At 40.3% G+C, this 14,024-nt stretch overlaps 1 protein-coding gene across 10 annotated transcripts in view; it reads left to right on the top strand.

The window, feature by feature from the left end:
* The window catches only part of SPEF2 (sperm flagellar 2), a 169,404-nt gene that overhangs the window by 107,080 nt on the left and 48,300 nt on the right, over positions 1-14,024 (top strand). For all 10 annotated transcript variants that reach the window (XR_003522086.2, XR_003522084.2, XR_003522088.2 and 7 more), the window contains 2 exons: positions 1,260-1,411; positions 12,848-13,028. Coding sequence is in view for 5 of the 10 variants with exons in the window: in XM_027605658.1 (XP_027461459.1) it covers positions 1,260-1,411; positions 12,848-13,028 (333 nt within the window). In the remaining 5 variants the exon portion in view is untranslated. The remainder of the gene's footprint in view (positions 1-1,259; positions 1,412-12,847; positions 13,029-14,024) is intronic.

The following is a 14,024-nucleotide window of genomic DNA, read 5'->3' as shown; positions in this document are numbered from 1 at the left end:
GGTTTGTTCTTTTTGGAAAAAAATGCTTTCTATAATTAACTATATATCATGGAATACTTCTGCAGAAGAGCTTCAGTCTCTAGGCCCTCAGGCACTGGTTTAAGTAGCCCCGCTCACCAAAGCAAAGTCTGAAAGTCATGTTTACGCTACCAGAGAGGAGCATGGGAGTGCCAACTGATCTGACACCTAATGGGAGAATGGGTTGGCAGATTCATGGTGCATTTGGCACTCACGATGCACGCATGTCCTCATTCCTGCAAAGGGAGGTAGCCTGGCTGGCAGGGAGTCCCTTGTGTATGACTGATGCTCCACTTATCGCCAGTTCCTCTGTGTCCTCCATTTCCCCCAAGGCACTACTGGCAATGCCAACAGACGGGGTTTGCTCTGAGCATGGAGGAGTGATCTCCCTAGTACGCATTATTGAGTAAGAGTGGAAACTGTGAAAAGAGAACTGACCGTTGCCTTTGCCTTACCTTGTCATTTCTCCACAACTAGGTTAAATAGTCCTAGAGGACCAAAACCTAGTCTTACTTTGTACTTCAGTTTTTTTGTATTTGTATCTGTACCCATATTTGTATTTCATATTTGTGTATATCATATTTTTGGCATCTCCCAAATCGATTAACTTGTTACCTCTGGTAGAAGACATTCACATGTTTGTTAATGTATTAGTTGATTGGATACAGGACACAGGAATTCTTAATGTCACAATAATGAATAATATGTACTACTTCGGACATCATACTTACTGTAATCTTTTGTCACAAGGTCAAGAGGCATAGAAACGCCACCTTGTTGAGTGGAATCATACTCAATGAGTACAGAGAATGCAAAGTCACCAGTTATCTTTCATTGTTATATATGCCTTTAGATATGTATATAAGATATATGCCATTAGATCTATGCCTATAGCCAATTCTTTCTCTTTTTTTTAAGGTTTTATTTACTTATTTGACAGAGAGAGACACAGCGAGAGAGGGAACACAAGCAAGGGGGGTGGGAGATGGAGAAGCAGGCTTCTGTGGAGCAGGGAGCCCAATGTGGGGCTCAATCTCAGGACCCTGGGATCATGACATGAGCCGAAGGCAGATGCTTAACGACTGAGTCACCCAGGTGCCCCTAGCCAATTCTTTCTTAATTTCCAGAAAATTGATTTCAACTGAAATATTTTAAAATAGTGCTTACAGAACTTATGCGGGAAATATGTAGAGATCAGCTTGTTCTTTCTTGGGTATTAACATTCTTGTTTGCTATTAAAGGCAGAACTGAACCGTTTCCAAGATACAAAGAGACTCCTTCAAGATTATTACAGGGGAATGGAAGGCAAAATCCCAATCGACGACATTAAGAGATTTGCTCGAGTCCCATTGGTCCAACTGGATAGTAGAGACATTTTGGAAAGCCAGCTTAGGTAAGAAAGGCTATCATGTTGCACTATAATTGGTTTGAGCATAAAACTTTATGATTTTAAGTTGAATACCTAATAAAAACCAAACTCCTGTATCTGCAAATCCAAAATCCAAAAAGAGCTCCAAAAAGTGAAAAATTTTCTAAGTTCAACTTAAGATGATTGATATGCATTATTATCCAAGTGATGATGACTATTTACACACTTTGCCGCAGAGGTATAGTGTGTTTTATTATGAAGCGCTTCCAACAGACTCTGCTGGGGATATTAGGGAATATATAGAGTATGTAAATTTTGAATTCTGAAAAACTTTTGGCTCAAGAGTTTTCAGCAAGGAATCATGAATCTCTACTACTTTTATGAAAGGTCCTAAGTACTTTGTGTGTGTATATGTGTGTGTGTGTGTGTGTGTGTGTGTGTGTGTGACATATAAATGAAAATGGAAGGGGTTGTGAGTCTTCTTTTACAGGTAAGGAAACTGAAAAACAGGAAAGGTTCAGTCATATGTGATTATGACTTCATGAGGTAAAAGACTTGTCAATAGTCTAACATCAAATTCCCACCAGAGCAAGAAAAGAATTAGATTTTCAAGCAAACATTTCTGTGCAATACAAAAGTTTGCAAATAATTGCATTTATAGACTCAGTGGTGGGGGCAGGGAAAGGGCAAGATCCCAAACCCAGAGAAGCTATGAACAGATAGAAAAATGTCTTTAAGAAATAGGGAGGGGGAGGGGGCAGAACAAGATGGCTGAGGAGTAGGAGACCTCGATTTCGTCTGGTCTCAGGAATTCAGCTGAATAGGGATCAAACCATTCTGAACACCTACGAACTCAACAGGAGATCGAAGAGAAGAATAGCAACAACTCTCTGAACAGAAAAGCGACCATTTACTGGAAGGTAGGACGTGTGGAGAAGTGAATCCGAGGCAACATTCAGAGGATAGACGGCGGGGGAGGGGGCCTCCGTCTGCCGCTTCTGGCAAGTGATAGAGCGGCGGAGGACAAAATTGAAACTTTTAGAAGTCAGCTCCGCTGAGGGACGTTGCTCCAGTGGCTAAGCTGGGGGTGGAACCCTCAGGGTCACAGAAAGACCAGGGGTGCCTGAGTGCGGCAGAACTCCCAGTTATCGGAGCAGGGAAGCCGGCTGCAGAGATGGAGCCGAGGTGCGGGCTCTCAGCTTGGGGTTGCCATAAACTGTGATCCGCGGCCCAGTCAGGCCACTGCTCCTCCAGCAGGGACCCAACAAGCGGCAGAGCTGGGGAGACTCCCCTTCCTCCCCCGGGAGGAGCGGCGCAGGAGCGCACCGCAGGGATCTGCTGGGTTTGGAGACTCCACACGGGGTCGGGTGCCAGAGATAGAAACACTCATCACAGGCCAGGTGAGCACGGAGTGTGGCCGGAGACCGGGGACACGGGAGTGACTGCTTTTCTCTGGGGGCACACTGAGGAGCGGGGCCCCGAGTTCTCAGCTCCTCCGGGTGGAGATTGGGAGGCCACCATTTTCACTCTCATCCTCCAAAGCTGTACCGAGAGCTTGCAGGGAACAAAAGCTCCCGAGAGCAAACCCGAGCAGATTCCTTAGCCTGGACCGACAAGGGCAGGGCAATTCCACCTAAGGCAAAGACCTTTGGGAACCACGTCAACAGGCCCCTCCCCCAGAAGATCAGCACAAACAGGCAGCCAAGACCAAGTTTACCCATCAATGAGAATGGCAGAACTCCAGCGCTAGGGGAATACTGCACATAGAATTCATGGCTTTTTTACCATGATTCATTAGTTTTTCAAAGTTAGTTTTTTTAACTGTTTTTTTTTTAATTTTTCTTTTTCCCCTTTTCAACCAACATCTTATATATATATATATATATATATATATATATATATAAAGACTTATATATATATATAAGTTGTTCTCTCTTTAAAATTTTGAGGTACAGTTTCTTCTAACAGATCAAAATATACCCTAAAACACTAGTTTATGGCTTTGTTCTAGTCTCCTGCCTGATCATATTCTCTCCCTTTTTTTTTTAATCTTCTTCTTTCTTTTTTCAAACAACTTCTTATCAATTCCTTTTATAAAATCTTTTATAATTTTCATCTTTACAGTCATCTTCCATCCCTTCATTGTTATCAACCCTTATTTTGTACATATAGAAGTCTTTATTTCTTTAAAATTTTAGGAGGCACTTTCTTCTTCTTCTTTTTTTAAGATTTATTTATTTATTTGAGAGAGAGAGAGAATGAGAGAGATAGAGAGCACGAGAGGGAAGAGGGTCAGAGGGAGAAGCAGACTCCCTGCTGAGCAGGGAGCCCGATGAGGGACTCGATCCTGGGACTCCAGGATCATGATCTGAGCCGAAGGCAGTCGCTTAACCAACTGAGCCACCCAGGCGCCCGAGGCACTTTCTTCTAACAGACCAAAATACACCCAAAATCCAGTGTGTGGCACTGATCTATGCACTAGCCTGATCATATTTGATCGTATTGTTTTTTTGTTGTTGTTTTGTTCTGTTTTTGTTTGTTTTTATCTTTTTCTTTTTCTTTTTCTTTTTCTTTCTCTTTCTTTTTTCTTTCTTTCCCTTTCTTTTCCCCTGGTTTCAGGTCTTTTCTGATTTGTTTAGAGTATATTTTCTGGGGACGTTGTTAACCTGTTAGCATTTTGTTCTCTCATTCATCTGTTCTCCTCTGGACAAAACGACAAGACGAAAAAAATCACCTCAGCAAAAAGAACAAGAGGTAGTACCGTCTGCCAGGGACCTACTCAATACGGACATTAGTACGATGTCGGACCTAGAGATCAGAATCATGATCTTAAAGATACTAGCTGGGCTTGAAAAAGGCATGGAAGTTATTAGAGAAACCCTTCCTGGAGAAATAAAAGAACTAAAATCTAACCAAATCAAAATCAAAAAGGCTATTAATGAAGTCCAATCAAAAATGGGGGCACTAACTGCTAGGATAAATGAGGCAGAAGAGAGGATCAGCGATATAGAAGACCAAATGATGGAAAATAAAGAAGCTGAGAAAAAGAGAGATAAACAACTACTGGATCATGACGGCAGAATTCGAGAGATAAGCGATACGATAAGACAAAACAACATTAGAATAATTGGGATCACCGACGAAAAAGAAAGAGAGAGAGGGGCAGAAGGTATATTGGAGCAAACTATAGCAGAAAACTTCCCTAATGTGGGGAAGGAAACAGGCATCAAAATCCAGGAGGTACAGAGAACCCCCCTCAAAATCAATAAAAATAGGTCAACACCCCGACATCTAATAGTAAAACTTATGACTCTCAGAGACAAAGAGAAAATCCTGAAAGCAGCTCGGGAGAAGAGATATGTAACCTATAATGGTAGAAACATTAGATTGGCAACAGACCTATCCACAGAGACCTGGCAGGCCAGAAAGGACTGGCATGATATCTTCAGAGCACTAAACGAGAAAAATATGCAGCCAGGAATACTATATCCAGCTAGGCTGTCATTGAAAATAGAAGGAGAGATAAAAAGCTTCCAGGACAAACAAAAACTAAAGGAATTTGCAAACACGAAACCAGCCCTACCAGAAATATTGAAAGGGGTCCTCTAAGCAAAGAGAGAGCCTAAAAGCAACATAGACCAGAAAGGAATACAGACAATATACAGTAACAGTCACCTTACAGGCAATACAATGGCACTAAATTCATATCTTTCAATAGTTACCCTGAATGTAAATGGGCTAAATGCCCCAATCAAAAGACATAGGCTATCAGATTGGATTAAAAAACAAGACCCATCAATATGCTGTCTGCAAGAGACTCATTTTAGACCCAAAGACACCCCCAGATTGAAAGTGAGGGGGTGGAAAACCATTTACCATATTAATGGACACCAAAAGAAAGCTGGGGTGGCAATCCTTATTTCAGACAAATTAAATTTTAAACCAAAGACTGTAATAAGAGATGAGGAAGGACACTATATCCTACTTAAAGGGTCTATCCAACAAGAAGATCTAACAATTGTAAATATCTATGCCCCTAACATGGGAGCAGCCAATTATATAAGGCAATTAATAACAAAAGCAAAGAAAAACATTGACAACAATACAATAATAGTGGGGGACTTTAACACCCCCCTGACTGAAATGGACAGATCATCTAAGCAAAAAATCAACAAGGAAATAAAGACTTTAAACAACACACTGGACCAAATGGACTTCACAGACATATTCAGAACATTCTATCCCAAAGCAACGGAATACACATTCTTCTCTAGCGCCCATGGAACATTCTCCAGAATTGATCACATCCTAGGTCACAAATCAGGTCTCAACCAGTACCAAAAGATTGGGATCATTCCCTGCATATTTTCAGACCAGAGTGCTTTGAAACTAGAACTCAATCACAAGAGGAAAGTTGGAAAGAACTCAAATACATGGAGGCTAAATAGCATCCTACTAAAGAATGAATGGGTCAACCAGGAAATTAAAGAAGAATTAAAAAAAATCATGGAAACCAATGAAATTGCAAACTCAACTGTTCAAAATCTTTGGGATACAGCAAAGGCAGTCCTAAGAGGAAAGTATATAGCAATACAAGACTTTCTCAAGAAACAAGAAAGGTCTCAAATACACAACCTAACCCTACACCTAAAGGAGCTGGAGAAAAAACAGCAAATAAAGCCTAAACCCAGCAGGAGAAGAGAAATAATAAAGACCAGAGCAGAAATCAATGAAATAGAAACCAAAAGAACAGTAGAACAGATCAAGGAAACTAGGAGCTCGTTCTTTGAAAGAATTAACAAGATTGATAAACCCCTGGCCAGACTTATCAAAAAGGAAAGAGAAATGACCCAAATCAACAAAATCATGAATGAAAGAGGAGAGATCACAACCAACACCAAAGAAATACAAACAATTATAAGAACATATTATGAGCAACTCTATGCCAGCAAATTAGATAACCTGGAAGAAATGGAGGCATTCCTAGAGATGTATCAACTACCAAAACTGAACCAGGAAGAAATAGAAAACCTGAACAGACCTATAACCACTAAGGAAATTGAAGCAGTCATCAAACATCTCCCAACAAACAAAAGCCCAGGGCCAGATGGCTTCCAGGGGAATTCTACCAAACATTTAAAGAAGAATTAATACCTATTCTCCTGAAACTGTTCCAAAAAATAGAAATGGAAGGAAAACTTCCAAACTCATTTTGTGAGACCACCATTACCTTGATCCCAAAACCAAACAAAGACCCCTATCAAAAAGGAGAATTACAGACCAATATCCTTGATGAACATGGATGCAAAAATTCTCACCAAAATACTAGCCAATAGGATCCAACAGTACATTAAAAGGATTATTCACCATGACCAAGTGGGATTTATCCCTGGGCTGCAAGGTTGGTTCAACATCTGCAAATCAATCAACGTGATACAATATATTAACAAAAGAAAGAACAAGAATCATATGATCCTCTCAATAGATGCAGAAAAAGCATTTGACAAAGTACAGCATCCTTTCTTGATCAAAATTCGTCAGAGTATAGGGATAGAGGGTACATACCTCAATATCATAAAAGCCATCTATGAAAAACCTACAGCAGATATCATTCTCAAAGGGGAAAAGCTGAGAGCTTTCCCCCTACGGTCAGGAACACGGCAGGGATGTCCACTCTCACCACTGCTATTCAACATAGTATTAGAAGTCCTAGCCACAGCAATCAGACAAAGAAAAAAGAAATCAAAGGCATCCAAATCGGCAAAGAGGAAGTCAAACTCTCACTCTTTGCAGATGATATGATACTGTATGTGGAAAACCCAAAAGACTCCACCCCAAAACTGCCAGAACTCGTACAGGAATTCAGTAAAGTGGCAGGATGTAAAATCAATGCACAGAAATCAGTGGCATTCCTATACACCAAAAACAAGACAGAAGAAAGAGAAATTAAGGAGTCGATCCCATTTACAATTGCACCCAAAACCATAAGATACCTAGGAATAAATCTAACCAAAGAGGCAAAGGTTCTGTACTCAGAAAACTATAAAATACTCATGAAAGAAATTGAGGAAGACACAAAGAAATGGAAAAACGTTCCATGCTCATGGATTGGAAGAACAAACATTGTGAAGATGTCAATGCTTCCTAGAGCAATCTACACATTCAATGCAATCCCCATCAAAATATCATCCACTTTTTTCAAAGAAATGGAACAAATAATCCTAAAATTTGTATGGAACCAGAAAAGACCCTGAATAGCCAGAAGAATGTTGAAAAAGAAAAGCAGAGCCAGCGGCATCACAATTCCGGACTTCCAGCTCTATTACAAAGCTGTCGTCATCAAGACAGTATGGTACTGGCACAAAAACAGACACATCGATCAACGGAACACAATAGACAGCCCAGAAATGGACCCTCAACTCTATGGTCAACTAATCTTTCACAAAACAGGAAAGAATGTCCAATGGAAAAAAGACAGTCTCTTCAACAAATGGTGTTGGGAAAATTGGACAGCCACATGCAGAAGAAAGAAACTGGACCATTTCCTTACACCACACACAAGAATAGACTCCAAATGGTTGAAAGACCTAAACGTGAGACAGGAGTCCATCAAAATCCTAGAGGAGAACACAGGCAGCAACCTCTTCGACCTCAGCCGCAGCAACTTCTTCCTAGAAACATCGCCAAAGGCAAGGGAAGCCAGGGCAAAAATGAACTATTGGGATTTCATCAAGATAAAAAGCTTTTGCACAGCAAAAGAAACAGTCCACAAAACCAAAAGACAGCCAGAATGGGAGAAAATATTTGCAAATGACATATCAGATAAAGGGCTAATATCCAAAATCTGTAAAGAATTTATCAAACTCAACACCCAAAGAACCAATAATCCAATCAAGAAATGGGCAGAAGACATGAACAGACATTTTTCCAAAGAAGACATCCAAATGTCTAAGAGACACATGAAAAAGTGCTCAACATCGCTCGGCCTCAGGGAAATCCAAATCAAAACCTCAATGAGATACCACCTCACACCAGTCAGAATGGCTAAAATTAACAAGTCAGGAAACGACAGATGTTGGCGGGGATGCGGAGAAAGGGGAACCCTCCTACACGGTTGGTGGGAATGCAAGTTGGTGCAACCACTCTGGAAAACAGCATGGAGGTTCCTCAAACAGTTGAAAATAGAGCTACCATATGATCCAGCAATTGCACTGCTGGGTATTTACCACAAAGATACAAATGTAGGGACCCGAAGGGGTATGTGCACCCCAATGTTTGTAGCAGCAATGTCCACAATGGCCAAACTGTGGAAAGAGCCAAGATGTCCATCGACAGATGAATGGATAAAGAAGAAGTGGTATATATACACAAGGGAATATTATGTAGCCATCAAAAGGAATGAGATCTTGCCATTTGCAACGACGTGGATAGAACTGGGGGGTGTTATGCTGAGCGAAATAAGTCAATCAGAGAAAGACATGTATCATATGACCTCACTGATATGAGGAATTCTTAATCTCAGGAAACAAACTGAGGGTTGCTGGAGTGGTGGGGGGGGTGGGAGGGATGGGGTGGCTGGGTGATAGACATTGGGGAGGGTATGTGCTATGGCGAGTGCTGTGAATTGTGCAAGACTGTTGAATCACAGATCTGTACCTCTGAAACAAATAATGCAATATATATTAAGGAAAAAAAAGAAGACAGCAGGAGGGGAAGAATGAAGGGGGGGAAATAGGAGGGGGAGACCAACCATGAGGACGATGGACTCTGAAAAACAAACTGAGGGTTCTAGAGGGGAGGGGATGGGGTGATGTGTTAGCCTGGTGATGGGTATTAAAGAGGGCACGTTCTGCATGGAGCACTGGGTGTTATGCACAAACAATGAATCATGGATCACTACATCCAAAACTAATGATGTAATGTATGGTGATTAACATAACAATAAAAAATTTAAAAAAAACTAAATAGGGAGTGGGTGGGGCGTCTGGGTGGCTCAGTAAGTTAAGTGTCTGCCTTTGGCTCAGGTTATGGTCCCAGGGTCCTGGAATCTAGCCCCACATCGGGCTCCCTGCTCCGCGTGAAGCCTGCTTCTCCCTCTCCCTCTCCTCTCTTCCCTCTCTTGCTGTGTCTCTCTCTGTCAAATAAATAAATAAAATCTTAAAAAAAAAAAAGAAAGAAGGAGTGGGAGTGGTGGTAATTCCTGTGATGTGGGTCCCAACTCTAAAACATTAAGAGAGCAAAAAGTAAGGATAAAGTAACAAAAAGGAAACTTAAAATCCTTGAAATTAAATGAATTAATTAAAAATAAATTAATAAACCGCATTAAAAATTAAAGTAATATTTTCTCATGACCAGTAAGGAGGTCATGAGAAAACAAGAATCTATAAATGTGAAGAGGGGAAAAAGAAGTTAGCTTTAAAAAAATAATATACAAGCTGAACATTAAGTTTAAATCTCCAAAGATATATGTATTGGAGATTGAAAGCAGTATATGTACTTTATTGGACAAGTGTGCTCAAGTCAATGCAGACAGCACAAACGGCTGTCTAAACGAACTAAACATGGTATCATGAATATGTTTCGCAGACAGATCTGGTTTTAATCCTGGGTGTTATTTACTAGTTGTATGTGAGTAAATTAGAACAATTTATTTTGGGAGGAAAATCACCCCAACTCTCTTAAGCCTTGGTTTTCTTATCTATAAAGTAGGGTGGTTGTGAAGATTACAGAAAATGAAATCCTCAAAACACTGAGTACCATGTCTGGGGATCAGAAGACTTGAGATCAAGTCTCAATAGCTCTCAATAAGTGGTGACTAGATTACACAACCTTTAATGCCTATTACGACAATAACCTACATGCAGTATTTTTTATTCTTATATATTTTAATTTATTTAAATTTAAATTCAATTAATTAACATATAATGTGTTTATTGGCTTCATAGGTAGACATCAGTGATTCATCAGTCTTATATAATGCCCAGTGGTCATTACATCACATGCCCTTCTTAATGTCCATCACCCAATGACCCCATCCCTCCACCCCCCTCCCCTCCAGCAACCCTCAGTTAGTTTCCTATGATTAAGAGTCTCTCATGGTTTGTCTCCCTCTCTGGCTTCATCTTGTTTTATTTTTTCCTCTCTTCCCCTATGATCCTCTGTTTCTTAAATTCCACAGTATTTTAATTGTGAGTATTGCATGTTCTTGCTTTGCTTTATCCTCCCTATACCAAAAAGGATTTGAGATGACCTGAACACAATAGGATATACATGAGATCTGAGACCCACTTTTTCTCTCTCTAGATTTCCTCTATGTAGTCTCACCGTGTCCCCATAATGCCCATGCGTAAGCAAGAAAACACAAGAAGGAAAGTACCATCTTCTTGATACAAATACAAGAGAAATGTTTAACTCAGCAAGCTACTGAAAAAGAACTTTGAAATTGAAAACAATAAAAAATTCCAAAGGCAATATGAACCGCCAGAGCCATTAAAAGAGGCCAAATTTCAATGTCTACAGTAGCAGTGCATTCTGTTCTTAGCACAAAATAGCAAGTCAGGCATATTGGGGAAGCTATTAAAGTTGGTTAGCAGAATGAAACAGGGAAAAGAACAGGCAGTTCTTATTGTCTGCAAAACAACTGGGTACCAATCTCAACCTCAAATCACTGCTATGAGTATCTACCGAAACTCTCAATCAATGTATCAACCAACCAACTAATCAACTACAGTCTCTTTAAAATATATAAGGGGAACAAGCATACTGTTAAGCATTTCCACATAGCTGTCTACTTTATTCCTATAAAAACAACAACAACGGCAGCAGCATAATAGTAACTAATAATTGGTTGATAATTGGCAATTACTAAGAATTAGTAATAATAGTAAAAGTAGCAGTTGCATATTTGTATTATTTGAGGAAAGGAGCTTCAGAAAGTCAAGTGACATGCCCCAATTCATATCTATTGATAGTGGCAGAGGTAGGTAGACAAGAATTTTTTCCAGGTAAATGAAGTCTAACCCCAAATTTTATTTCTAAATGATATGCCACCACTCCTATCCTCCAAAGCAAGGTGTTGGGAATGCATGTTGTACTGTATTAAACATTTAGAGATGATCACACAACCTTTACCTTGTTAGACACATGAATCTCAGTGTCTCAGTGACTGACATTTAGCATTACTTGATTATTAAAATGTAAGTTGTCCTTGTGGGTAGATGTGTATGAAGAACCTCAGCACATTGCCTTTATAGGCACAGTGCATTGTCAGAATGCCAAGTACTGTAAGAATCAAAGAGCCAAATTCAAGAAACCATGTCTAGTGCTTCAAAACAAGACCAAGCTAATTGTTTGCTGGAGTTCACAATCAGCTTTTTGGATCACCAATCTGTTCCCCAGCAGTTTGAGTCTGGCAATTGCTTGATCCTATTATGGCTTCTGACTCTCCTCAAGTTTCAGCAAAGGAATCCTTGGAGCTTCTCTCTCCCCATTCCATGCCCAGCTGAGGACCCTTTGCACTTTGGATCACTAAAGTGGATCCCAATCATAATAAGCATTCTGCCCTGGGGATCTCTTCCCGCTTCTCATAGCATTTGAGATTCGAGAGTCCTTCAGGGATAGAATGTTCCCAGGGGCCGCTCTAAAATTTCTACATAGGGGCAACAATATGGCTGAAAGAAGGGAGAGGGAGAGCTTACCTCTGTGTTCCCACACTTTACAAAGCAAAGAGAAAGCTTCATCATCCATACTCTAAACTGGAGAGGGCTGTTGGATTTCTCCCCCACCCACCACAGGATTCCCCCTTGCAGTCCTCACATTTGTGATATCTTGCTTTTTCACTGTCCATTTCAGGAAGCCGAATGATGGTCGTCATCTTAAAGGAGTGGTGCCCAGTTTTATTTGATTTGCTTTTTTATGACTGATTTGTTCCTTGTCAGAAGCTGATGCCCTGGATACATTTCAAAATTGCATTTCTTCAAGATTCCCGTTGTTTCATTTCCCTCCTCGTAATCAACAAGAATTAAAACTAAAAATTATGTTTTGTTACTATTTGTCTCTAGTTTACTCTTGTTAATAAGACTGTAAAAATTTGAATACAGTCTTTTTTTTTTTTTTTTTTAAGAGAGGGGGTTGGAGGAGGTGCAGAGGGAAAGAGAGAATCTTAATCAAAGCAGGCTCCACTCTCAGCATGGAGCCCAACGTGGGGCTCAATCTCATGACCTTGAGATCATGACCTGAGTCAAAATCAAGAATCAGTCACTTAACTGACTGAGCCACCCAGGTGCCCCCTGAATACCATCTTTTATAGTCTTTTCTTCATTTGAAGAGTTCTTCCAGGACAACTTTGAAAATTGAGGTTAAAGCAAGATAACAAAATTCCCAAAGTAACATGTCATAAAAATATAATTCTGCTAAATGAAATATTTATATTTCCTTTTTATTTGTTTGTTTTTTTCAAAGAATTCCTCTAATTTCTCGAATATCCATATCCCCGGATTCAGCTACGTCCAAACCAAAAACAAAGGCCATACTGAAGGGCAAGATCGATTACTCACTGGAAACTGTTGAGGCAAACTTTGAGGCAGATGAGAAGTTACTAATGGACACCTGGCAGCAGGCTTCTTTAGCAATATCTCACATGGTAAGCAGTGCTTGTTACTACATTTTCACTAAGTGCCAACATTGGTAATATGCTATGAGTAGAAAATTTGCACAATGTTGTATAAATTTATACCTTCAGGAACTTTTTTGTTTTGTTTTGTTTTCTGAAAAAAATAAATGAAACAAGTCAGTCAACAAGTAGATGAGCTTAAGAATGGAGTAAACCAACATGTAGATTATTTTTTGTGCTGGGCCAAGGTTCCAAGTGCAGGGGCCAAAAGGTCCGTCGGGAAAAGTCAATGACATGGGTCAAGTATAATGCAATAAGGGAGGGATGGGGCTGTGGCCAAGTGGAAATCATACTCCTAAAGAGGTATGTGCTGTCACTCTGACCAAATTTACCATTTAAGAATGAGGCCCAGTATGGCCAGATTTTACAATTTTCCAAGAAAAGCCAGAAATTCAGATTTGTATGTGAAACCTACTGATTTTAGCATGTTAGAAATGAAATCAAATTTGTAAAACTTTACAGAGCCAAGAAAAACACACATCTGGCCTTGTAGGCCTCTAGTTTGCATAAGTTACCTATGGGGTAAGTACCATCCTCTTTACCATGGAAAACGAGGATCCAGAAATGTTAAAAATTTTTACCAAGGTCACTTAGCAGGGTAAGTGTCAAAAAGGAGATTTGAACCTAGGACTATACGAGTTCAAAGTTCATGTCCTTTTCAGCTTCACTGGGAAGCGAAGGGACAGTGATAGTCCCTGCCTGTAAGGGGCCTGCACCAAATCAAAAGAGAAGGGAAGAGCACACAAATAACTCTAATGTAAGGAGAAACCCCCCCCCGTACAGAAGGTGCACGCAGAGTTTAGCTTGGATGACCACTGTTCCCTCACCTTCCAGTCCTGTGTGTGCCCAAGGTGGTTCTGTTTTCATTCTGCGCCAGGCCTTCTTTGAGTTTCCCTGAAATATCCCGTCCGAACAGGAAGCAGTGTCCACCTTCCCAAAGACCTTATGGAAGAGGCGGAAGAGGAG

This window comes from Zalophus californianus, chromosome 5, assembly GCF_009762305.2.
Source record: "Zalophus californianus isolate mZalCal1 chromosome 5, mZalCal1.pri.v2, whole genome shotgun sequence".
Lineage (NCBI taxonomy): Eukaryota > Metazoa > Chordata > Mammalia > Carnivora > Otariidae > Zalophus > Zalophus californianus.
Note: the sequence above shows the minus strand (reverse complement) of the source record. Positions and strands in the feature narration are given on the sequence as shown.